The sequence below is a fragment of the Procambarus clarkii genome, chromosome 51 (assembly GCF_040958095.1).
Source record: "Procambarus clarkii isolate CNS0578487 chromosome 51, FALCON_Pclarkii_2.0, whole genome shotgun sequence".
NCBI lineage: Eukaryota > Metazoa > Arthropoda > Malacostraca > Decapoda > Cambaridae > Procambarus > Procambarus clarkii.
The window spans coordinates 32,835,949-32,863,058 of NC_091200.1; the positions used below are offsets into that span (position 1 = coordinate 32,835,949).

General features: G+C 35.6%; 1 protein-coding gene across 2 annotated transcripts in view; it reads left to right on the top strand.

The window, feature by feature from the left end:
* LOC138351863 (methyltransferase-like protein 27) overlaps positions 1–27,110 on the top strand; it is a 402,846-nt gene that overhangs the window by 168,915 nt on the left and 206,821 nt on the right. For both annotated transcript variants that reach the window (XM_069303868.1, XM_069303869.1), the window contains one exon: positions 12,803–12,911. In XM_069303868.1, coding sequence (XP_069159969.1) covers positions 12,803–12,911 — 109 coding nt within the window. The remainder of the gene's footprint in view (positions 1–12,802; positions 12,912–27,110) is intronic.

Below are 27,110 nucleotides of genomic sequence, written 5' to 3' on the forward strand. Positions count from 1 at the left end.
CCTTTGTAAGCCAAGGATTGTTAAGCATTTTGGTTGTGACTTGTTTCTTAAGCATAGGACAGTGGGTGTTATTAAGGCTGAGAGCTTTTTGAAGAAAAGATTGCACTGCTAGGTTGATGTCCTCTATGTTACCTAACTCGGACTCCCAGTTGACATTATCAGCAGCAGTTATAAAATTGTCTATAGCAGTTTCATTGTGCAGCCTAAAGCTTAACTCCCTTGTCTCTAGAGGTGGTTTGTTAATGTTTGTTAAGAGAAATGTGGGCTAATGGTCTGTAGTGCTATCGGTGATTATACCTGAAGTAAGCAGAGAGGTTATTTTGGTCCAGATGTGATCTAGAGTCGTGGCAGTTCTATCAGTGATTCTAGTAGGTCTAATGATTAAGGGTATGAGGAAGCAGAAATTCATACAGTTGAGGAAGCTAACATCAGTAGGGTGTTCAGGCTCGCAGAGGTCAATATTAAAGTTCCCTGCAATAATTATATGGTTTTTGTTCAGTCTGTTATCTAGTATTAGATTTCTAAGGTTTGAGTTGAATTCGGACACATCAGTGTTAGGAATTCTATAGACTGCACCCACAGACAGGACAGACTCGGCACCCTTGACTCTGAAACTGGCGAAGATATACTCCCCACAGCAGTGTCTAGTTCTAATTACTTTTAAGCATGTTAGTTCTTGGTGGTAGTAAAGAGCAGTACCACCACCTTTCTGAAATTGACGACAGTTGTGAATTGCCGAGTAGTTAGGCATGTTAAAGAGTGGAGTAGTATCCTCTTTCAACCACGTTTCAGTAAGTATAATAAAAGAGAATTTGTTGTCAATAGTTTCAATCAAGGCACTAACATCATCGAAGTGTTTACCTAGGGATCTAATGTTCAAGTTGATCACAGAAATATTGTGATTATGCATTAATACATTGTTTACATCATGTGCTGTAAAATATCTGCAATTTTGATCACTAAAGTGATGATTGTCATAGATAGTGGATAAGAGGTTTAGTTCTGGGTCTATACTTGTCTGCAAAAAAAGGCTGGTTGTAGGAAAACAAGGCAAGAATGGCAAGTACAAAATAGAATTATGGTATCTGTGCATGGGGGTCTACCACTGCAAACCACCTTAAGCTTATCATCACCCAGCAAAAATCTGCTATCAGAATAATAACTAACTCTGCTTTCAGACAACACTCAGCTCCCTTGTTTAAATCCCTAAACTTGCTAAATATTTACTCCCTCCACATATTCTCTTGTGTCAACTACATCTACAAAACCCTGTTCTTAAATGCAAACCATGCTCTGAAACTCTCCCTGGACAGATGTAATAGGACCCATTATCATCACACCAGAAATAAATATCTCTTTCATAACCCCAGGGTCAAACTTTATCTGTGTAAACACTCTATGCAAATTAAGGGACCTAGTCTATGGAACTCACTCCCTAGTAAATTGAAAAGCTGTCAAACTTTTGCCTTATTTATAAGCAAAACCAAAAATTACCTAATTTCATCTTAGTTTCTTACACTGAGCTTTAAATTTGCTCTGTACCTAGTGTTACCCAATCTCCTAATTTTTATGTATTTAACCCAAACAACCTTATCATTGTGTTCATTGCTGTCTTCTTTTATGTGCTAGCCATATGCTGTATTGTGCCTACCAATTTTTGTCAACTACCATTCACGCTGTCATTGCAATCAATCTGAGCTACCTATGTGCTTTAATTTACCTTTAATTTTCTCTCATCTTTTTTTTTCTTGCCTTGTAACTGTTATTATTTTTTATAAATTTTGCAAGTATTTACCTACTTAAAATTTTTTTAGATTAAGGACCTGCCAGAAACGCTGCACGTACTAGTGGCTTTACAAGATTGTAATTACCATATTATGTATCCTCACAATCCCAATGTACCTTCTTGTATATGCATAAATAAATAAATAAATAAATAAACAATGATCTGCCAGGCTTATCTTTTAAATCGGCTTTGTAGATAAAGAAATTTAGTAGCCTTGTTGAGAGAAGCCTTAGAATGTATTATTAAAGCAAGGGCTCTCCAGAAAGGATCCCAATCGTCTTCAGCTTTGCCCTCAAAATATGGTAATTGTACCTTTGGAAGCTAGGCTGCTATATGGTACTTCTGTAATTGCCTCGATTCTTTCCTCCTTCTGCAATAAGTTCTGCTTGTAAGGTATCTTTGGTAGTGACCTTCTTTTGTGTCTCGAGGTCGAATATGTCGTCCAACAGAATTTCCAACTCTAATGGAAGCAAGTCGACGAAGAACTCTGAAGGGTAAGGCAGGTCCTAGTCAACAACGGCTTCTCCAATGGTTTCGTCGAAGACATCATAAGAAGGAAAGTGAAGCCATGCAACCTCTGAAGAGACAACTAACACAACACCTATACCCCCTATTAGACTATTTTACAGGAACTTCTTTTCCACAGCTCATAAAACGGAGGAAAGGGTCCTGAAAGATATTGTTAATAGAAACGTTACCCTACAGACAAAAATCAGAGGATACAACTGACGATTTACTATAAAACCAGAAAAACGGCCAGCCTACTCATGAGAAACTCTCCAGACACAAAACAGAACGCTTTAAAAGAGACTAACGTCGTCTATGCCTTCAAATGCCCTCTTGGGGACTGTAAGCTCCAAAAAACCCAGTATATAGGCAAGACAACAACATCTCTTTCTAGGCGTTTAACGATGCATAAGCAACAGGGCTCCATTAAGGAACATATAATCTCTTCCCACAACCAAACCATCGCCAGAGAAATCCTAGTAAACAACACAGAAATCATCGATAGATACAGCGATAGCAGGCGGCTTGACGTTTGCGAGGCACTACACATCAAGAAGTCAACACCAGCAATCAACAGCCAATTAATGCACAACTATATTCTACCCACCTCAAGACTCTGCTCCAATATAGAAGCATCAAGAAATATGGACCAATAGGCTTTCTACAATCACTTCTATTCAATACCCATTGTTTCGTGTTCTGTCTTGTGTTGATGAAATTAATACCCTATTAATGCCACCTCTTGTTCTGTCTTGTGATGATGAAATTAATACCCTATTAATGCCACCTCACCCCATCCACCTCTCTCAAATGCAGATATAAACAAAGTCAGAGATGCGTAAGTTCTATTCAGTTGTGTATTTGTAAACTAAAGTCTTTGAAAATGTAACAAGTTTTACGAATCGCGCTCGTGTCACGTCAGACTAGAAATAAAAATGAATTTTGAAGAATTGATTTTTGATTTACCTCCAACAGTGAAAAGAAATGTACGAAAGATTGAGAAAATTCGTGTTAGAAATATTAATCATACTTTTTCGGTCATATTTAATAATATATGTCTACAGGAAAGACTGCTACCAAAATATACTAATATATATATATATATATATATATATATATATATATATATATATATATATATATATATATATTATATATATATATATATATTTATAATCGATGTTCCCTTCGGGAATCTTAATTTTAAGATGAATAGGAAAACCAGGGATATACTGAACATCTTGTATCAGAATCTTTACTTTAAAAAACATAACGTTTCGAATACTTCTCGTATTCATCATCAGATCTAAAAGAAAAAACAGAAATCACAGTCAAATAGCTGGTAAACAAAGAACTCATACTGAATATAATTGCCTATCAAAGAAAGGAAAAGCTTAAAAAGCAAAACACTTAAGCGCACTTAAAGTGATCAATACAAATAAAACTTATTAACTGTCACATATATTAAAACTAATTTAAAATCCATTAAACTACAAGATGAAATTTATAACTACTAAAACAAACCATTCTATTAAACTTACGTGAAGTGATCAGAAGTGAAACTTGATACCTAACACATAGATACTAAACACTATAACAAATATTTATATAATGTCTACAAATCTACAAAAAATGTATGTAAAATACAAACAGAATAAACGACAATTATAAAGTACTAACCAAAATCTTATAAAAAACTCAAATATTAAATAAAATTAAATACCAAAAAATGTATTATATATCCTACATAGAAGATTATATTAATGTACAATGTTAAGACTTGAAATAAGTAAGAAAGGGCAAGGACATGGTAAACTAAACAAAATTAAACTACCAAAAATAAACTAAAAAACCAAATTACAGGGCCTACTGTGCACTATACAGTGTACAATTGGACAGCTGAAAGGTTGCTATTTAACAGAGGCCGCAGTTCCTTTATATATAAGGATTCCATTACTCTCAAATCTGACTGGCCATTCATACAAGTGTCCAGAATTTTAAAATCAGATTCCAGCAGAGAATGATCAAACTCATAACAATGGTTTCTAATCTCCGAAAATGCTGGTTTAGACAATGGTAATCCAGTCCTAAAAGATAATCCCCGGTGCTCAAGTATCCTAATCTTAAAGTTCCGAATGGAACTCCCGACATATCCAGCATTACAGCTGGAACAATTATACATATATACGACATTTGAGCACAAGGGGATAGGCACTTTATCTTTAAATTTAAAATAAGAGCCTATGGTATTTGTGTTGACAAAAATAAATCTAAAGTCTACTTGAGGATAATACTGCTGCAACAGTCTCCTCAAACGACTCCTTACAGAAAAGCTAATACTGCCATAAAATGGTAATTTAATATATTTAAGATCCCTTTCCACTGTAGTAATCCTACACGATGGATGAAACTTCTTATTTAAGAAATTCCTTATAAAAGTATAAACCATATGCACAGGATAACCATTATTTGAAAAAAAATTCACAAGAAAATTAATTTCCTGATCAAAGTTATGTTCTAATTGGAATAACTTTGATCAGGAAATTAATTTTCTTGTGAATTTTTTTTCAAATAATGGTTATCCTGTGCATATGGTTTATACTTTTATAAGGAATTTCTTAAATAAGAAGTTTCATCCATCGTGTAGGATTACTACAGTGGAAAGGGATCTTAAATATATTAAATTACCATTTTATGGCAGTATTAGCTTTTCTGTAAGGAGTCGTTTGAGGAGACTGTTGCAGCAGTGTTATCCTCAAGTAGACTTTAGATTTATTTTTGTCAACACAAATACCATAGGCTCTTATTTTAAATTTAAAGATAAAGTGCCTATCCCCTTGTGCTCAAATGTCGTATATATGTATAATTGTTCCAGCTGTAATGCTGGATATGTCGGGAGTTCCATTCGGAACTTTAAGATTAGGATACTTGAGCACCGGGGATTATCTTTTAGGACTGGATTACCATTGTCTAAACCAGCATTTTCGGAGATTAGAAACCATTGTTATGAGTTTGATCATTCTCTGCTGGAATCTGATTTTAAAATTCTGGACACTTGTATGAATGGCCAGTCAGATTTGAGAGTAATGGAATCCTTATATATAAAGGAACTGCGGCCTCTGTTAAATAGCAACCTTTCAGCTGTCCAATTGTACACTGTATAGTGCACAGTAGGCCCTGTAATTTAGTTTTTTAGTTTATTTTTGGTAGTTTAATTTTGTTTAGTTTACCATGTCCTTGCCCTTTCTTACTTATTTCAAGTCTTAACATTGTACATTAATATAATCTTCTATGTAGGATATATAATACATTTTTTGGTATTTAATTTTATTTAATATTTGAGTTTTTTATAAGATTTTGGTTAGTACTTTATAATTGTCGTTTATTCTGTTTGTATTTTACATACATTTTTTGTAGATTTGTAGACATTATATAAATATTTGTTATAGTGTTTAGTATCTATGTGTTAGGTATCAAGTTTCACTTCTGATCACTTCACGTAAGTTTAATAGAATGATTTGTTTTAGTAGTTATAAATTTCATCTTGTAGTTTAATGGATTTTAAATTAGTTTTAATATATGTGACAGTTAATAAGTTTTATTTGTATTGATCACTTTAAGTGCGCTTAAGTGTTTTGCTTTTTAAGCTTTTCCTTTCTTTGATAGGCAATTATATTCAGTATGAGTTCTTTGTTTACCAGCTATTTGACTGTGATTTCTGTTTTTTCTTTTAGATCTGATGATGAATACGAGAAGTATTCGAAACGTTATGTTTTTTAAAGTAAAGATTCTGATACAAGATGTTCAGTATATCCCTGGTTTTCCTATTCATCTTAAAATATATATATATATATATATATATATATATATATATATATATATATATATATATATATATATATATATATATATATATATATGTCTTCCCACAACCAAACCATCGCCAGAGAAATCCTAGTAAACAACACAGAAATCATCGATAGATACAGCGAAAGGAGGCAGCTTGACGTCTGCGAGGCTCTACACATCAAGATGTCAACACCAGCAATCAACAGCCAATTAATGCACAACTATATTCTACCCACCTCTAGACTCCGCTCCAATATAGAAGCATCAAGAAATATGGACCAATAGGCTTTCTACAAATCACTTCCATTCAATACCCATTGTTTCGTGTTCTGTCTTGTGTTTAGGAATTTAATACCCTATTAATACCACCTCACCCCATCCACCTCACTCAAATGTAGATATAAATAAATCGAAGATGTGTAAGTTCTATTCAGTTGTGTAAGTGTAAGCTAAAGTCTTTGAAAATGTAATAAGTTTTACGAAACGCGCTCAAGTGTCGCGTCAGACTAGAAATAAAAAGAATTTTGGAGAATTGATTTTTGAATTACCACCAACAGTGAAAAGAAACGTACGAAAGATCGAGAAAATTCGTGATAGAATTATTAATCTTACTTTTTCGGACATATTTAATAATATATGTCTACAGGAAAGACTGCTACCAAAATATACTAATATATATATATATATATATATATATATATATATATATATATATATATAATATATATATATATATATATATTATTAAATATGACCGAAAAAGTAAGATTAATAATTCTAACACGAATTTTCTCAATCTTTCGTACATTACGCTTCACTGTTGGAGGTAAATCAAAAATCAATTCTCCAAAATTCACCAATGGTTTCTCCAATGGTTTCATCGAAGACATCATAAGAAGGAAAGTGAAAAGCCATGCAACCTCTGAAGAGACAACTAACACAACACCTATACCCCCTATTAGACTATTTTACAGGAACTTCTTTTCCACAGCTCATAAAACGGAGGACAGGGTCCTGAAAGATATTGTTAATAGAAACGTTATCCCTACAGACAAAAATCAGAGGATACAACTGACGATTTACTATAAAACCAGAAAAACGGCCAGCCTTCTCATGAGAAACTCTCCAGACACAAAACAGAACGCTTTAAAAGAGACTAACGTCGTCTATGCCTTCAAATGCCCACTTGGGGACTGTAAGCTCCAAAAAACCCAGTATATAGGCAAGACAACAACATCTCTTTCTAGGCGTTTAACGATGCATAAGCAACAGGGCTCCATTAAGGAACATATAATCTCTTCCCACAACCAAACCATCGCCAGAGAAATCCTAGTAAACAACACAGAAATCATCGATAGATACAGCGATAGCAGGCGGCCTGACGTTTGCGAGGCACTACACATCAAGAAGTCAACACCAGCAATCAACAGCCAATTATTGCACAACTATATTCTACCCACCTCAAGACTCCGCTCCAATATAGAAGCATCAAGAAATATGGACCAATAGGCTTTCTATAAACACTTCTATTCAATACCCATTGTTTGTGTTCTGTCTTGTGTTGATACTTTTAATACCCTATTAATATCCCCTCTTGTTCTGTCTTGTGTTAATGCCACATCACCCCTCCCACCTCACTCAAATGTAGATATAAAATCGGAGATACGTAAGTTCTAATCAGTTGTGTATTTGTGAACTAAAGTCTTTGAAAATGTAATAAGTTTTACGAAACGCGCCCGTGTCGCGTCAGACTAGAAATAAAAATGAATTTTGGAGAATTGATTTTTGATTTACCTCCAACAGTGAAGCGTAATGTACGAAAGATTGAGAAAATTTGTGTTAGAATTATTAATCTTACTTTTTCGGTCATATTTAATAATATATGTCTACAGGAAAGACTGCTACCAAAATATACTAATATATATATATATATATATGTCGTACCTAGTAGCCAGAACGCACTTCTCAGCCTACTATGCAAGGCCCGATTTGCCTAATAAGCCAAGTTTTCATGAATTAATTATTTTTCGACTACCTAACCTACCTAACCTAACCTAACTTTTTCGTCTTCCTGTTTGTTTATACAAAAAAAGTCGAATTTCCAGGAACAAATTCTAAATATATATATCTTTTTTATACATTCTTTTTTTATATATATATCTAAATATATAAAAAAAAGTTTAAAAAATTGTTGGCATTCTTTCTAAGATCAAATACTATGTACCTCGCCCTGCCCTGGTGACACTCTATTGCTCTCTCATCTACCCTTATTTTTACTATTATCTGGCCGAAACTTTCCTGACTGTGGAAGCAGACTATAGATTTCCTAGCAATGATGTGTCCGAATTCAACTCTAACTTTAGAAATCTGATACTTGAAAACAGACTTAACAAAAACCATCTAATTATCACAGGAGACTTTAATATTGACCTCTGCGAGCCTGATAACCCTCCTGCTGCTAGTTTCCTCAACTGTATGAATTCCTGCTTCCTCATACCCTTAATCACTAGACCTACTTGAATCACTGATACTTCTGCCTCTGCTCTTGACCACATCTGGACTAACATAACCTCCCCACTTCAGGGAAAATCATTGATAGGACCACTGACCATTACCCCTCATTTCTCCTAACCAACAATAAACCACCTCTAGATACAAGAAAGATAAGCTTTAGACTGCACAATGAAACTTCTATAAGCAACTTTATTACTGCTGCTGCTGCTAATATCAACTGTGAGGCTGAATTAGGTGACATAGTGAACATCAACCTAGCAGTGCAAACATTTCTTCAGAAAACTCTGAACCTTTATAACACCCACTGTCCAATACTAACGAAACAAGTTACAAATAAAAGGTTAAACACTCCATGGCTTACAAAGGGTATACTTAAATCTATTAATAAAAAACATGACTTCGAGAAGAAGTATAGGTTAGGAGTCGTCTCCAAAGAATTTTGAAAGAATTACTCATCCATGCTGTCTAAAATAATTAGAAGAGCCAAAATAAAATACTACGAAAATAAATTTACCCAAATTAAGGGCAACATTAAGAAAACATGGAGCACTATCTCCCAAATATTCGGTCATTCCACATTCTGGGTCCCTTGATTTGTAAAGCATTTCTAGTTTGATTAAGTCGTATTCTTGGAATATCAAATAGGTATTTGTTTCTAGTGTGGTGCTCATGGGATCTATTACAACCTTCTAGGAAGCTTTTGAGGTCAGGATTGACATTACAGTTAAGTGTTTTATATATATATATATATATATATATATATATATATATATATATATATATATATATATATATATATATATATTTATATATATATATATATATATATATATATATATATATATATATATATATTTATATATATATATATATATATATATATATATATATATATATATATATATATATATATATATATATGTCGTACTTAGTAGCCAGAACGCACTTCTCAGCCTACTATGCAAGGCCCGATTTGCCTAATAAGCCAAGTTTTCATGAATTAATTGTTTTTCGTCTACCTAACCTAACCTAACCTAACTTTTTCGGCTACCTAACCTAACCTAACCTATAAAGATAGGATAGGTTAGGTTAGGTAGGGTTGGTTAGGTTCGGTCATATATCTACGTTAATTTTAACTCCAATAAAAAAAATTGACCTCATACATAATGAAATGGGTAGCTTTATCATTTCATAAGAAAAAAATTAGAGAAAATATATTAATTCAGGAAAACTTGGCTTATTAGGCAAATCGGGCCTTGCATAGTAGGCTAAAAACTGGGTTCTGGCTACTAGGTACGACATATATATATATATATATATATATATATATATATATATATATATATATATATATATATATATATATATATATATATATATATATATATATATATATATATATATATATATATATATATATATATATATATATCAGGATTGACATTACAGTTAAGTTTTTTATATTTATATATATATATATATATATATATATATATATATATATATATATATATATATATATATATATATATATATATATATATATATATATATATAAAACACTTAACTGTAATGTCAATCCTGACCTCAAAACCTTCCTAGAAGGTTGTAATAGATCCCATGAGCACCACACTAGAAACAAATACATATTTGATATTCCAAGAATACGACTTAATCAAACTAGAAATGCTTTACAACTCAAGGGACCCAGAATGTGGAATGACCTTCCCAATCATGTTAAAGACTGTTCCTCTCCCAACCAGTTTAAGATTAAAACTAAGTACTACCTAATTAACTCCATGTAACCTACCTAACCCCCAAAATGTCAACCCATGTCTACTATTTTAAACAATGCTGTTTGTTGTCCGAATTGTATATTTGTTTTTATTTCTGCCATGTTCCTCACCTTTTTTTTCTCAACACAATTTGTACTCAAATCTCAATTAGTACTAAGTTTTAATCTTAGTGTTTTTCCTGCCCGAAACGCTTTGCGTAGTAGTGGCTTTGCATTGCATGTACTAGCTCTATCTATAAATCCATCAACGTTTTGTATCTCACCTTGTATGTATGTACTTTACCTGAATAAATATTTGTATTTGTTGTTGTTGTAGATATATAGATATGCTAGATATTGGCTGCAAGGCTAAATCAGGCTAGATTATGTGTAATTTATTCCAATGCAAAATCAAGAATTTTCTGATGTATTTTGCTATTGAAATATCCAGTTCGAAGAACCATAAATGTGGGAAAATTGTTGGGATTGATTTATAAGAACTACTAGGGACTTGTACTGTACTATATTAAAAATTACTATATTCAAAATTAATTCAGCTAAAGTCCCTAGCTAGCATTGTAAATCCTAGCTCCTCTTTCTTAATGACAGACTGTGGGCTGTAAGGGGCAGGTGAGGTCCCTAGGGCTGAATGGAGAAGTTGATTGAAGGTCCACAATCCACCTGTAGACAATTCGACATGTCAGCTTGTATTGTTAATACAAGGTTAAGATTTAATAAATTCAGTTCTATAACTGAACACTGGTTCTGTTTAAATCAAGGATCTAAACATGTACACAGTCCAATTCAGCACCATAACTACAACAGCCAATATTCACATACTAATAAATACAACAATTTGTTCTATAGAGGTATGATATATATGAATGTACAATCAATTGACCTTAAATGTGGTCCAAGTACTGTTAACTAAGTACAAAAGATTATATTCAATATGATAAACTTACATGATAAGTTAAAAATAACTAAGTAAGCAATTGTTAATTTAATATATATGATCAATTATATACAGATATATTCAATTTATATTGAAGAGTTTCAGTTGAGCTTGACTTTCAATGACTGATGTTGTGTAGCTCATGAGTGTCAAGATACAATGACTGAGGTTATGTACCTCAAGAGTGTCTAGATAAATTGAGAAAGTTCAGTTGCTGAAAGATTGATAAAAACTTACTGATATATGGGACATCGCCATGCCCTATGACGACAAACAGACTTATTGGATATATCAAGGTCATACAGGCATGCAATTGGCCAATCAACAATCAATATAATTATGTCTAGAGTGCCGGGTGACGCCTGACACGTTGCCAGACTGGATCTCTGTATGGCTTAGGCACTATATTTTATGTCACAGCTTTGCTGTTTAATATTCTGGTAGCGCTGCTAATTGATTATGTCCTTAATTGCGTTTGCAACAAGATAAGATGGGTATGGTGGTAGCATTCCCCCATGCTCCCTGAGCGAGGCAGCTTTCAATCAATATTGATTATTTTTACTGTCTAGACATAAGACTGAGATAAAATGAGATTATAATATAATTAGATATAAGATTTAAATATTATTAGTAGTACCTAATAGTACTATTGATTCTTAAGGATTTGATTTAATCCTTAACGGAAATAAATTGATGTTCCAATAGTTTTAATTAATTAAGATATTATTCTCGAAACTTCTAAATCCTTGAGAAATCATGCACAATGTCACATAGGCACCAAGGGTCCTTTGGTATACGTGATCATAGGTGGCATTGTCATGTAGAATCCAGATGTAGGATATAATGAATCTGTAGTGATTCTGATATAATTCTGTTATGATTTGATATGATTTAGATATGTTATAGAAATATTACATTTCTTAGATAATAATATAGATATAGTGGATAAATTTCCCACAAAGGGTTAGAACTTCAAGTGCATCCACAAGGGATAGAACTTAAAGTGCATCCACAAGGGTTTGAAAATAAAACAATACAAATTAACACAGAACAAGTAAATGATTACAAGAGTTCCTCTTAATAAATAACGGGTTGTCAGGGTGTGAATAATCTATAAACACTAGGGACAGCTTAACACATCAAAGCAATAGCATTGCTCAGATATTCCTTATATTCATTATAATTACTAATATCTTGTGACAGTATTTATACAAATATAACCATAACCTCAGAGGAATATATATATTGAGATATTTTGTGTTTGAGCTTTTTGCCACACGTTGCCTGTTAAAATATAATGTTGTATATTAGTATTTTGTGTTTTTACCTATCACACAAGATATTTTTGATCAATTATTTATAGGTATAATAATAACTATGAAGTATCTCTGAAAGGTGATATTCTTGTCTTCGCCAGATTATAGACTGTGTGCATTATAGAGGGCACGTGATCGCTGCTGACTACGTGGCTCAGAAGGTCCCAGAGGACCGCCGTCAACATGTCCGAGTGATAGACATTGCCGCAGGTACAGTACAATTTGTCTACTACATAAAGATCATTACTTAAATGCTAATATAATTAACCTGAAAAAAAATCATGTTAGGAAAAGTAGGTTATTTGTCTTAGGTATGCGTGAAACCCAACGGTGTCCCCCTGTAGCCTACAGACCATGTCCAGGTAGTGTTCAGTCTCATCCATACATTCCAGTCTAATTTGTATATATATATATAATATATAGAAAATATATAGAAAATATATAAGTATTTGAATAGTATTTATATAAAAAGTATTATGTTCCACAATACGTCATGTTTGCTAACATTAAACATTATACTTAGCTTACCAGGCAACGTGCGCTAAGAAGCTTTTTATTGTTGATAATAGTAATGATGTTATCTTATGACTGAATGACAGTAAATGTTTCAAACAATTTCAGTTGATCAAATAGTTGCTTCGTTCAATTTTCTGGTTTATGTTTGATTTATCTATATGTTTCAATACGCATTTATAAAGATGTTTATACAAATATAAATACTATTTTATACCAGTAAATTATATTTTTAAATGTCAAATATATTGATGTTTTAAATTTGAATGATTTTACATTTTCAATGTTGATGACACGAAGGAAATGTTTTAAATTATATGGAGAGTGAGAGAACAATGCCTCTTTCATGAGGGTCCTGAGCAGCCAACTGGCCTATGCTGACTATTATGGGGGGCAGGAGGTTAAGGGCCAATAGTAAAAAATCACAGGAGTTCTTAAAATAGTGGAAGTAGGTAGGGCCCGCTCCCCAGGGAAGAATGTTCCCAGCAATGAGTACTAGTTTGGCTAGAAAAAACGTCTGCCGTCTAAGGTACTCACCTATTCCACTCTAAACAGGATGAAAAGATACTCCTAGCTTTATCCTTATTTATTAACCCCTCTAATAACCCCCCATATACATAAATACAATAAATCACTTTACCACTCTACCTTACGTTAAATACCTTAGTCCACATAAGCAGGATGCAAGGTTTACAATTGCAACTAGGGTAAAGACTACTTTCCTGAAGGGCACTTGTATCGTACGTATCACAGACTTAAGCACACGTGGGTTCACTATCACCCTAGAGTACACTAAGGGATACAAAAACACTGGCTTAGAAGACACCTAAATAAACACACCTAAGAAACATAAACCTAAAGAAACATACACCTACACCTAACCAATAGCACAGTATTAATAAGGTAAGATACTCAACTTGGACATAGATTATAGGGAGAGAGGAAAAAGGAGGAAGAGGAAAATAGAGCCCACAGAGAATGTGTGACCACCAAAGCAGCCGCCCAGAGAGAAGGAAGAGCACAGTCTATTGAGCTCTCTAAGTATGTTACCGGGAAGACAACCTAACTGATCGTGCAGCCACAATCATTACAAGTCTTCACCGACCTTCAATACTAGTGACTTTAACAATTCTAAGAATAGATGATAACTAGGTCACTATTTAATAATCAACAAGCTCTGAGTCTGAATGTTCTGTGAGAACCAAGATTCGTCTTATGTCTGGCAATGAACACGGAAACAAAGGCACAACTAGGAATTCAGGATCCATGAGTGTAAATGTTATTGTTAATTAAATATCCTTCTCACATGATCCAATCCTATCAATTAATGTATAGTAATAATTTAGAGCTGAAATTGACCTCTGGTTTCCAAATAAGAACCGAGGGTCGTAACACTGACCAATGAGCCAACTGGCCTACCTTGACCAGCGAGCTAACAACACACTGCCCAGAATCAATTTGCCACAACACTTGTGGGGAAATCTGGCTCTAGTTCATATGCTAATAAAATGATATTTAATTCTACGATGCTCAAAGGACCACTCCCTTTATGGGAGAAATAAGCTGAATACTTAAATTGAATAAATTAGAGAACCAGTGGCTTATGGCTCTCTGTGATTAAATACAATTAAATTCTAAAGATTATATTAAGCAATAATGAACTGTAAATTCAATATATTCTAGAGCCGCTTCCCATGACACATTTTAGATGGGGGACGGTATTCTATGAGGTTAGTCAATGTAATGCATATAATATATAATGATAATATGCACACATATAGATTATATGGATTAGTAAAATGTAATGCAAAAATACTACTGCATATTATAGATTAAATAATATATAATCAATATGCAATAAATGTAAATGTATTGACACTGATAACTGAGAGAAAACTATCTACAATGAAAACTAATTAGTTCTCAGCTGTGACAGAGGAACGTAGGTGGAGTCCAGTCTCTACAACACTCTGGAATCAGCCCTAAGATAGTGATCCTTGGGACACGTGAGTATATGAGTCACACGCCTCCTCAGTTGTGTTGCACCATGCTGCAATAATTAACTTCCATAATTTCCACTCCAAACTAATATTTACACACATAAATGCAATATCTAAATAATTAGAGGTGGTGGAAGTAGCAATCACATGGGATTAATTGTATGCCTACAGCTTGACGACATGGTACCAGCATCAATATTCATTAATGAGCTCAATCAATAAATACAGAGAGGTAAATGCCTGCTAATACTGGTGTCCATGATTCTGTTAAGCTGCGTCCTCAATCTGAAGCCCGATGATGTACGGATGCTAACAGGATTGTATGGTTTAGAAGGACTGCTTCGGTACACCTTGCTGCCAGTGGATCTAATATGGCGAGAGTCTCCCTACACTCTCGGGCACGCGCGGATGCGCAATAACTCCCAGTGGGGAGCCCGAGCATAAATTATTTTCATTAATTAAAGTTAAATAGGGAAGGCTGTGTTTATGACGAATATTTATGTCATAAACAAATTAATTATGTTGCAATATATGATTCTTGTAGTATAAGTCAGTTAATGTAAACTGCACAAACAAAACGAGAATCTTTTGGAAGTGGAAATTATTTTGGGTTATAATATTATTCTCTGGAACAGCTATCTAGCTGGGTAAAGGAATTCCAGTAAACTGTAGTATACTAATTAAAGTAAACCTATTAATAAATAATTATCCTTAATAAAGAAAAGTAAGGCTAGATTCTACTTGATATGTTAATATGAAATGTTCCTGTGGCTAGCTGGCTGACGGAACATTTCCACGTTTCTAGGAGAAATTACATGACGTTCACATCCTAATGCAATGAATTCTATATCACTAAACTACAGATTAGTGGTGATAGTTAATTATGACACTTAGTTCTGGAAATACATCCCATTATACTAAGGATTAGTAAATGAGTATTAAATGATCAGGATGCCTAATACAGGAAATACATCCTATTGTATTAAGGATGAGAACAATTGTTGGTTATTTCCAACATATTTTTTTTTTTTTTGGAGGGGGGGGGGAATTACGGGTCATAGTATATTGTTAAGTACTAACGTAATTGTTCGCTTTCCCTGAAGTTACATTCATGGCATTAGTAGGTTAGTATTTACATAATGAATGTCCCAAATCTGTGTGACACGTATACTCTGTTGTCTCAGGTACATCTATGTAATGATTAATGTGTTATTCTATGTGTCTCTTTGAAATCAAGTAGATACTGAATCTACAGTGAGATCAATGCCTTGGGTCGCAGTGACATGTAACTAAATGAGTTACTAGACACTGTAGCGAGTAAACCTTATGTTCGCTCCATTATCTCATCATCTTAAGGGCGTAACTAATTAGCACTAATTGCAGATGCTATAATCTCTTCCCTAATTACAGGTAACAATACTTCCATCCTAGTGGAGGAAGCTGAGTCACCGAATATAAGCAAGCGATATAAGAATAGCCGACAGTACAATTTCCACAGTCAAGAATGTAGCACTCGGCATATGCAGTTCTAATCGACCCCAAGATGCTACAACTTTGACACAGAACATACAGCAAACTAGGACCGCATCGAGCTACAATGCTCTCCCACATAGAGCTCCGCGACTCCGGCTTCACTCAGCTCTCTGCTCTGCTCCAAGCTCCGTCTTAACGTCCACGACACTGTTGTATCCATGACTACTAAATATATATGAAAACCCACTAAACACTGTATATCTAATCTACTCAACAACGTAACATAATCGTACGTTACATTGTTAACACCAGAGAGTTTCGATGGGAACAATCCCATTATTTGCATTAGCGCGGGAGGAAATGATGTTGGTCGAGTTAGGAGTGAGGAACTGATTCAGAGGTATAAAACAGCCATAGAATTAGTTAGGAGCAAGGGAGGAATCCCGATCATATGTGGCATTCTTCCAAGAAAGGGAGTGGGAAATGAATGGATATCGAGAGCACTTGGTGTCAATTGCCGGCTGGAAAGATATTGCAAATCAAATGCAATATCTTTCATAGACAACTGGGAACACTTCTATGGAAGAAATGAAATGTATGCTCGTGATGGGGTGCATCTATCGAGAGCTGGGGTTGTTGCTGTTGCGAACTCGTTGGAAGAAGAGGTTAGAGGTGTTTGTTTGGGTTTAAACTGTTAGTAGATAGAGGTATGGGAATTGATTTGGAGGAAGGAGGTAATAAAAGTATGTGTTTGTGGGAGAAAGGAATTGGCAAAATGATCAGGGAAAGAGAAGGGCCTCAAAATAACAATTCACTTAGGGTATATTACACTAACAGTAGAAGTCTAAGAAATAAAATTAACGAATTAAATGCTCTTGTCTGCACAGAAAAAATAGATATTATTGCACTTACCGAAACGTGGATGAATGTAGAAAATAGAGAACTATTAGCTGAATATCAAATAAATGGATTTAAACTATTTCACACAGATAGATATATTAGACGAGGAGGTGGAGTAGCCATATATGTTAGGGACAATTTGAAATGTAGTCTCAAAGAGGGAATCAAAACTGAGCCACACACAGAAACTATTTGGATAGAATTAAACGAAAAGGCTAATAATATTATAATAGGAGTTATATATAGGCCACAAATTTAGACAGAATGGAAGCAAAGCACCTATGGGATGAAATATCTAGAGCATCTAGATCTAACAGTATTTATGTCATGGGTGACTTTAATTTTAGCGGAATAAACTAGTTGAACAAAACAGGGAATCGTGAAGCAGAAGATTTTCTAGAATTAATTGACGATTGCTTTCTTAAGCAACACATTAAGGAACCAACACGGGGAAAATAATATTTTAGATTTAGTGTTAACTAACAGGGAAACACAAATTAATGACATCGAAATAGGGAGTGAGCTAGGGAACAGTGATCACAAAGAAATCAGATTTAGCATAGAATGGAATAGACCAATAGGAGAATTTTCTGTTAAAGTGCCAGATTTTCGAAAAGCTGATTTTAATAGCCTAAGAAATTTTTTGGGTCAAATTGATTGGAAAGTCTTGGGTATGGGGTGTGGGCCGGTCTTGGAGCGAGAGATGAACCCAGCGATAGGTGACTTAAATGGGGATTTCGATGTGGATTCAATATATAACTATTTAAGAATATTCTAAACAAAGCACAGGAACGTAGTATACCATACAAATTGAATAGATCGAATACTAATGACCCAAAGTGGATAACAAAGAATTTGAAGAACCTTATAGGTAAAAAGAGAGCTTGGTACAAAAGGATTAAAAATGGGGAGGTCACTTTAGAACAGGAATTCGTACAACTGGTTAGAAATGTTAAAAAACAGATAAGGAAAGCAAAAAGAAAGTATGAAATTCGCATAGCAGGGCAAACAAAGACAAATTCTAAAGTTTTTTTTCAGTTATATCGTACTAAGACTAGGGAAAGGATAGGTCCATTAAAAACTGAGACAGGTCAAATAACAGATAGTGATGAAGAGATGAGTAGTATTTATAATAAATATTTTGTATCTGTATTTACTAAAGAGGAACTTAACAATATGCCTTCAGCCGACCAAGTCTATGTGGGTGGGGACGAGGACAGGTTGACGAGTTTAGCAGTTACCAGGGAGGATGTTCTTAAACAAATAGTAAAACTCAAACCAAACAAATCCCCAGGGCCGGATGAAGTGTTTGCCAGGGTGCTTAAAGAATGCATAGAGGAGCTTTGTGACCCACTGTCAACCATATTTAATAAGTCAATAGAGTCAGGCAGAGTGCCAGAGTTTTGGAAAGTTGCTAATGTGATACCAGTTTTTAAGAAAGGAGATAGATCACTTGCGTCTAACTATCGACCAATTAGCCTAACGTCTATTGTGGGAAAGTTACTCGAATCTATAATAGCAAATAAAATTCGTCTTCATCTTGAAAAACATAAATTAATAATTGAGTCGCAACATGGTTTTATAAATGGCCGTTCATGTTTACCAAATTTGTTATCTTTTTATTCTAGCATAGTTGAGGCAGTTGATAGTGGTAAGGATTGTGATGTTGTGTACCTTGACTTTAGCAAAGCTTTTGATACAGTGCCACATGAAAGACTGATTAAAAAGATAGAGTCTCATGGTATTAGGGGTGCTATATTAAGCTGGATTAGGGCATGGCTATACCAAAGGAAACAGAGAGTTAGTATAAATGGAATCAAGTCAGAGTGGGAAAATGTTGTAAGTGGAGTGCCTCTAGGCTCTTTCCTGGGACCTCTGTTGTTTATAATATATATAAATGATTTAGATTCAGGTTTGAGTAGCAACATTTGCAAATTTGCCGATGATACGAAAATCGGTAGGGAAATTAATTCGGAGGAGGACTCACTATCACTTCAAGTTGATCTAGATAGGGTTTTGAAATGGTCAAAGGATTGGCAGATGCAGTTTAATGCTGATAAATGTAAAGTTCTGAGGTTAGGTAATGATGATAGAGTTACAAGATACGAGCTAGATGGTGTTGAGATTGCGAAGTCGGATTGCGAAAGGGATCTGGGAGTTATGATTAGTAAGAATTTAAAACAAAAGGATCAATGCATAAATGTTCGTAATAAGGCAAATCGGACACGGATTTATTAATCGCAGCGTTAGTAACAAGACACCTGGTGTGGTTCTCAAGCTATATCTTGCTCTAGTTAGGCCCCATTTAGATTATGCAGTTCAGTTTTGGTCGCCATATTATAGAATGGATATAAATTCACTTGAACGTGTCCAGCGTAGGATGACTAAGTTAATTCCCCAAATTAGAAATCTTTCATATGAAGAAAGATTAACAAAGCTTAAGTTGCATTCACTGGAAAGGCGAAGAGTTAGGGGTGACATGATAGAGGTTTACAAGTGGGTGAATGAACATAACAAAGGGGATATTAATAGGGTATTAAAAGTATCAACACAAGACAGAACACGAAACAATGGGTATAAATTGGATAAGTTTAGATTTAGGAAAGACTTGGGTAAATACTGGTTCAGTAACAGGGTTGTTGATTTGTGGAACCAATTACCGCATAACGTGCTGGAGGTGGGGTCCCTCAAGTGTTTCAAGCGCGGGTTGTTAAAGTATATGAGCGGGATTGGGTGGTTATAAATAGGAGCTGCCTCGTATAGGCCAATAGGCCTTCTGCAGTTGCCTTTGTTCTTATGTTCTTATGATACCCAGCCACGATGGACTACTACATGGACTCTCAATGGACCGATACTGCTGGTGCTGCTTGCTGTGGGCCGCTACCACCTGTCATAGAACGCTGCCAACACCCTTGCCACAGCTATGATTTTTACTGCAATCATCTCTGCATTTTCATAAAGTACAGCTTATTGCTCCGCGAGCGTTACTCGTCTGACAGTTTCATCAGCAACTACATCATGTGGGATCTACAGCCTGTCCTGCCGACTTTCTGTCGCTGCCAGGGCACTGATCAGGGGACTCCCTGATCAGTGCAGGGGGCTGCACAGGGCACTACAGGGACTCCCACGAAAGCTGCTCTCTCGTCAGATTCATCTTCACGTTCACTGCATTCTGATACTCTGCCAACTCAAGCACTTTGTGCAGTACGGGACTTACAGCTTGCGTTTCCGACTCTTTGTCGCCTCCAGGACAATTCAGCTCTAGCAGTGATTCCCTTGTTGTCCTAACTATGTGCCTACATTACCTCCTATTGTCCTGGTTCCCGAGCTCATCTGCCTCGGATCTAAATGCTCCACCAGCGACCCAAGGACGCAACAATCATGCACATTCTTCTCTCCTGCTACACCGAGTTTGTCCACACACTGCCTGCATCTTTTGGTACCGGACTAAATGCTCCACAGCGGCCCATGGAACCACAGCCTCGTAATTTTTGTTGTATTGCTTTTCTTTCATTCCCTGGCAGGGGGAGTCCTGTAGCGAGTAAACTTTATGCTTGCTCCATTATCTCATCATCTTAAGGGCGTAACTAATTAGCACTAATTGCAGAAGCTATAATCTCAGCCCTAATTACAGGTAATAGTTCTTCCATCCTCCTTTCCTAGTGGAGGAAGCTGAGGTGTAGTCACCGAATATAAGCAAGAGATATGTGAATAGCCGACAGTACAATTTCCACAGTCAAGAATGTAGCACTCGGCATATGCAGTTCTAATCGACCCCAAGATACTACAGCTTTGACACAGAACAGACAGCAGACTAGGACCGCATCGAGCTACAACGCTCTCCCATATAGAGCTCCGCGACTCTGGCCTCACTCAGCTCTCTGCTCTGCTCCAAGCTCCGTCTCAACGTCCACGACACTGCTGTATCCAAAACTACTAAATAAATATGAAAACCCACTAAACACTGTGTATCTAATCTACTCAACAACGTAACATAATCGTACGTTACAACACTAATCACTGGAGACTCATAAATCACCTCAACATCAAACGAGGAATTCAATGTGTTTATGCAAAATTAAATTTAGCCTAAGGTGTAGTCCTAGCTGGACAAGTTATTTAGGCTATGCAATAATAGTAACTTAGTTCCTAATCTAATTAAATTCTATATAAAGTAGAGAACTGAATATATGGTATCAGTTTCTATAAATGTTGTCAATGGTATGGCTTAGCGAGCACAGATTCAACTTGCACTCGGCTGACCATAACGAAGGTTTCCCTAATCTACCTAAGTAGAAGGTAAATGCGAATTACATACATTAGGTTATTGTGCTATAACCCTCTGGAGGTATAACTAAACACATATAGCAACCTAAAGATTCTGAATGAGTAGTAAACCTGCTCGGTTTATGCACATTAAGCTACAGTACTATAACTCTCTGGAGATAAAACTAAGCACATGATAACTTAAATGATGAGATGCAATAAGATAAGATGAGGACTGAATGTGGTCAATTATTACTATCGAGAATAGTTCTGGGTCTACAGTGGGGTCAGTGACATTTATCGCTGTGACGATAACCGGTTTAGGCTGCTGGTCACTGATTTTTCCTCTGAGACTCAAACTTTCTCGGCGAATATTAATTGTACCAAACTCCATCTTTTCTAATTAGTATTGGCTGTCAGCTGGCATAGGCTTCTTCAGGTAAGTAAGGACTCTATCTGTAAGTAAGTAGCCCCCTGCTGATTTTAACATGTTAATTCCCTGTTGGCTTGTGGTTCCAGTAATGAACTGATAATAATGGTCTGCCCCTACTAATAAATCTACATTGGTGAGGTGGTCAGACGTTATCTTGGTATCAGCCAGTTTGATTCTATTTTTTCTGCAAAAATCTGGCTGTTCCTTAGACCTTTGACATTCAGGTCAAAAGGGATGTGATCAACAACTATGGCATGGACAGGTCGTACATAACCACCCAGGCGTACTAGTGGTTGTACTACTTCATATTCTTGAGGCCCAGTATCTGTTAGGAATCCTGATATGTTCAATGTCACATTACGCAAGGGTTTAAGTTTCAGCTTGTTAGCTGCTTGTTGATTGATGAACGTTCTCTGTCATCCCTGGTTGAATAGACCTCTTGTAGTGATCATGGAATTCTTGTTTTTAATTGTAGTTGTGCAGCATGTAATGTGACATTATTATGAGACTTGGTGTTAAGCACCTTAACCTCTTGTCGTACATTACAGCACTGCACAGTGTTGGATATGTCCTGTTCCACCTGGAGTTTAGGCGATTTTGGCCTATCAACTCCACATAATGCGGAATGATGTTGATCCTGGTGGCACCTGTTACATATGTGTAATGGGGGTGTGTGCATGCATTAGGATCATGTTGCATCAAGCACCTGGTGCAGTTATGCAATTCCTTGAGGTGAATTATCCTAGAAACGCGATCAGGAAAGGTTTGACACTGATAAATTGTATGATTCTCTTGACAGAAGAGAAAGCATCTCCTTCCTGTAGCACATGCAGGAGTCACAGCTTTGGGTGACTTATGGACTTCAGGTTTAGAAAAGCTGATAGTGTAGGTACCTACTGTAGTATTCTTCCATTTTGGAGTAGAAGTAGTGGGTTTATGTTTATTAGGCTGTTTGGAGGTACCTTTGGATTTGACTGATTGGTTGATTTGTCAGTGTCAGATATTATTTTCTAATGAGCTCTCAGTCGATTAACTGTTATCCTTAATCCCTCGAAAATCTCATCTAGGGATAGGATATCTCTCTATTATGCGAACAGATGGATGCTAGAATCTCCTTAGGAAACTTACTCTCTATTTCTAGTTTCAATGCCCGCTTTGCATTAGGTACATCTGCTTTGACACCTAGAGCTTTAATCAGACTCTACCTGGAGCCTAAATTCTTATAGAGCTTCAGGTGTCGTATCGTGTGTAGGTATCGCTCTTAACTTAAAATAAAGATTAGCAATAGCAATTTCTTTATTGCTGTATTTAACTTCTAGTAACTGAATAGTAGAATCGTAGTCCTTATCACTATGAATTAGGTGATCGATAACTGCTTTTACTTCACCCTCGAGGGTACTTCGCAAATAGAAGATTTTACTAGGCTTACTGATTGAACTTTTTGAATTTACTAAGGAGTCGAATGTGTTCCAATAGCATTCGAAATTTTCATCATCTCTACCATGGAAATGAGGAAGATCAATGGTAGGAAGACGAACTTCCTGGAGTGTTTCCTGTTCATTAGTGTCACTCGTGATCAGAGTATTTTGAGAAAATTATTTGCTCTGCAATTTTTCGAGAGATTGTGTTAATTTGTCTAGATGATCTTGGACGCCCTCCTTAAACTGTTTTGTCTCAGCATGGAAGGTATCTAGCTTATCAGGCTCAGCATTCTGTTGCATGAAGACTCTGAGATAATTATCTGCAGCCTCATTTGTTCTTTGCAACGTTTGTTTAACCGCTTCCATATGGTTTTTCAGTACTCTGGCTATGACACGTGACTGAACAAGCTGATCACACTTATCTAGCTGTTGAGTTACTTCACCTCTGTGATGAAAGTATGTTCTATGATACAATTCACTGTTGCAGGACATTTTGGCTGATGCACAGTTTGCTGAGTTAGGCTTGGAAATGAAATAACTGGGGTACTCATTCATATATACGTGGAACCAGTACGGTTATGATAGTCTAATATCGAATTCCTTAGTTAGGCTATGTTAATCCAACCTCGCATAGAGGTTAGCTTACCTACCTAACAGTAAATAGCTAATCTGTATAAATAAAAATGGAAATGTTCATTTGTTCAAAATCGCTAATCTCCGAAAGTTCTTCATCGATTGCTTTGAAATTTTCACACAATGTTCCGCTCGAATCCAAGCAGGTTTTTATATATATATTATACTGATGTCACGTCTGTGACGGAAAAAAATATTTTTTTTTAAACTGTGTTTTTCATGTTAAAGAAATCTTCGAAACCTCTTTATCGATTGCTTTGAAATTTAGACACGACGTTGCATTCGAATAGGCATGAGTTTCTATTTACCTACTTTATACTTGCCTTACCTGTGACTGAAGAAAACATGCTTTTTTGAAAAACAACGCCATCTGTTGGATGTAAGAGCAACACACATTGTAATCTCCCAAAGTTCTTCACCATTTGCTTTCAAATTCTGACACAACGTTCCATTCGAACATGCATGTCTTTTTATATACCTACTATACAGATGCCACCACAGTGACAGGTAAAAACATGCGTTTTTGAAAAATGCACCATCTGTTGCCTATAATGGCAACATGCACCCTATACTAAATATGTCACGAATTCCATTTGAATGTTTCCGATTGCATTGATAAATTTTATTTTCATAGATTTCAATTTATTTTATTTTTTATTGAATTATTTTGTGTGGCATTTTGTTGGAATTGTGCTGTGTTGTTTACCATACCGTTCATATCTTAAGTATAAGCATAGATGCCACACCTGTTACAGGTAAAACTATGCATTTCTTGAAAACAGTACCATCTATTGCATGTAAGAGGAACACACATGCTATCTATCTATATAAATACAAATGGAAATGTTCGTTTGTTCAAAATTCCTAATCTCCGAAAGTTCTTCACCCATTGCTTTGAAATTTTCACACAATGTTACATTCGCATCCGAGCAGGTTTTTATATGCATACTATATAGACGTCACATCAGTAGCAGTAAAAAAAACATGCTTTTTCTGAAAAAATGTGTTTTTCATGTGGTTTTCATGCGAGGGGAAATCTTCGAAACCTCTTTACCGATTGCTTTCAAATTTTAACCCAACGTTGCATCCGAATAGGCGCGTCTTTTTATATATCTACTATATACATACCTCCCCTGTGATAGGAAAAAACATATTTTTTTTAAACAGCACCATCTATTGGACGTAAGAGCAACAAACGCTGTAATCTCCGAAAGTTCTTCACCAATTGCTTTGAAATTTTGACACAACGTTGCATTTTAATAGGCGCGTCTTTAAATATACTACTATATAGATACCACCCCTGTGACAGATAAAAACATGCGTTTTTGAAAAACAGCGCAACCTGTTGCACATAATGGCAACATGCACGCTATACTAAATATTTCACGAATTCTATTTCAATGTTTCCGATTACATTGATGAATTTTATTTTCATAGATTTCGACTTATTTTATTTTTTAATGAATTATTTTGTCTGACATTGTGTTCGAATTGAGTTGTGTTGTTTACCATACCGTTCATTTCGTAAGTATAAGTATAAATGCCACACCTGTGACTGGTAAAACTATGCTTTTCTTGAAAAAATGTGCCATCTGTTGCATGTAAGAGCAACACACACATGTTATACTAGATATACAATTCCATTTCAGTGTTTCTGATTGCATTGATAAATGGAATTTTTATAGATTGATTTATTTTCATTTCGATTTAATTATTTTGTGTGAATTGCATTGGAATTGAGCTGTGATGTTTACCAGACTGTTCATTTTGTTAGTATAGTTTATTTTTATATTTTTTCATATTTTCATTTCATTTTTTAACTGTTTTTCTTATATTTCAGTGATGGGAACTCCAGATCACTTGATGTTCCCAATTTTCTGATTGGAACATGAGACCATTTGGGAAGTCATCAGACGAGGGAGTAGAGAATGGTGGGGATGACAAGGGGATGGAAGTGAGAGATGGTGGGGAGGACGAGAGGACAAAGGAGGGTGTAATAGTGGGGAAGGATGAAGGGACGGGGGAGTTTGGGATGGTGGGGATGAGGGGATGGGGGAATGGAGAATGGTGGGGAGGACAGAGGGACAAGGGAGTGGGGCGTGGTGGGAAGGAAGAAAGGATGGTGGAGTGGGGAATGGTGGGGAGGATGAGGGGACGGTGGAGTGGGGAATAGTTGGGAGGCCGAGGAGACGGGTGACGAGGGAATGGTGGTGAGGACTGGGAGACAGGGAAGGTTCCTGTGGCTCAGCAACACACATGCGTTGCTAGTATCTAAATAAATATCTAATGAAGATCTCACCGACCTAACAAATTCACAAGGACCTGAAAGTTGTAGCATTAAATATTATGATAGATATCGTGAGGAGACATTCACAAATGGGACTAACAGAACAAGAACCAGGCAATGTGATGTTATAGTGGCCAGAATATGCCTGGGATATAGACGTATCTGGCAGCTTTCTCCAAACCCAAATGTCTAGTACATAATGTGTCAACTTTGTGTAAGAGAAAACATGCACTCTCTTGAACATTATATTGTAGAATGTCCCATACTGACTGACTTTCGCCCTCCTGGGCTGAGGTATGCTGAACTGTGTAATTACTATATGAGTACTGGAACACTTGATGATATATTGGACTTGCACCCAAGATCAACCATGTAATTTATCAATTATACAATGTATGTATGTGATGTAACAATATAACCTGAGCTTGTAAAAGCACCTTACTCACCTTCAGTGATTAAGTGCTTAATTGCACACTAGTTTCT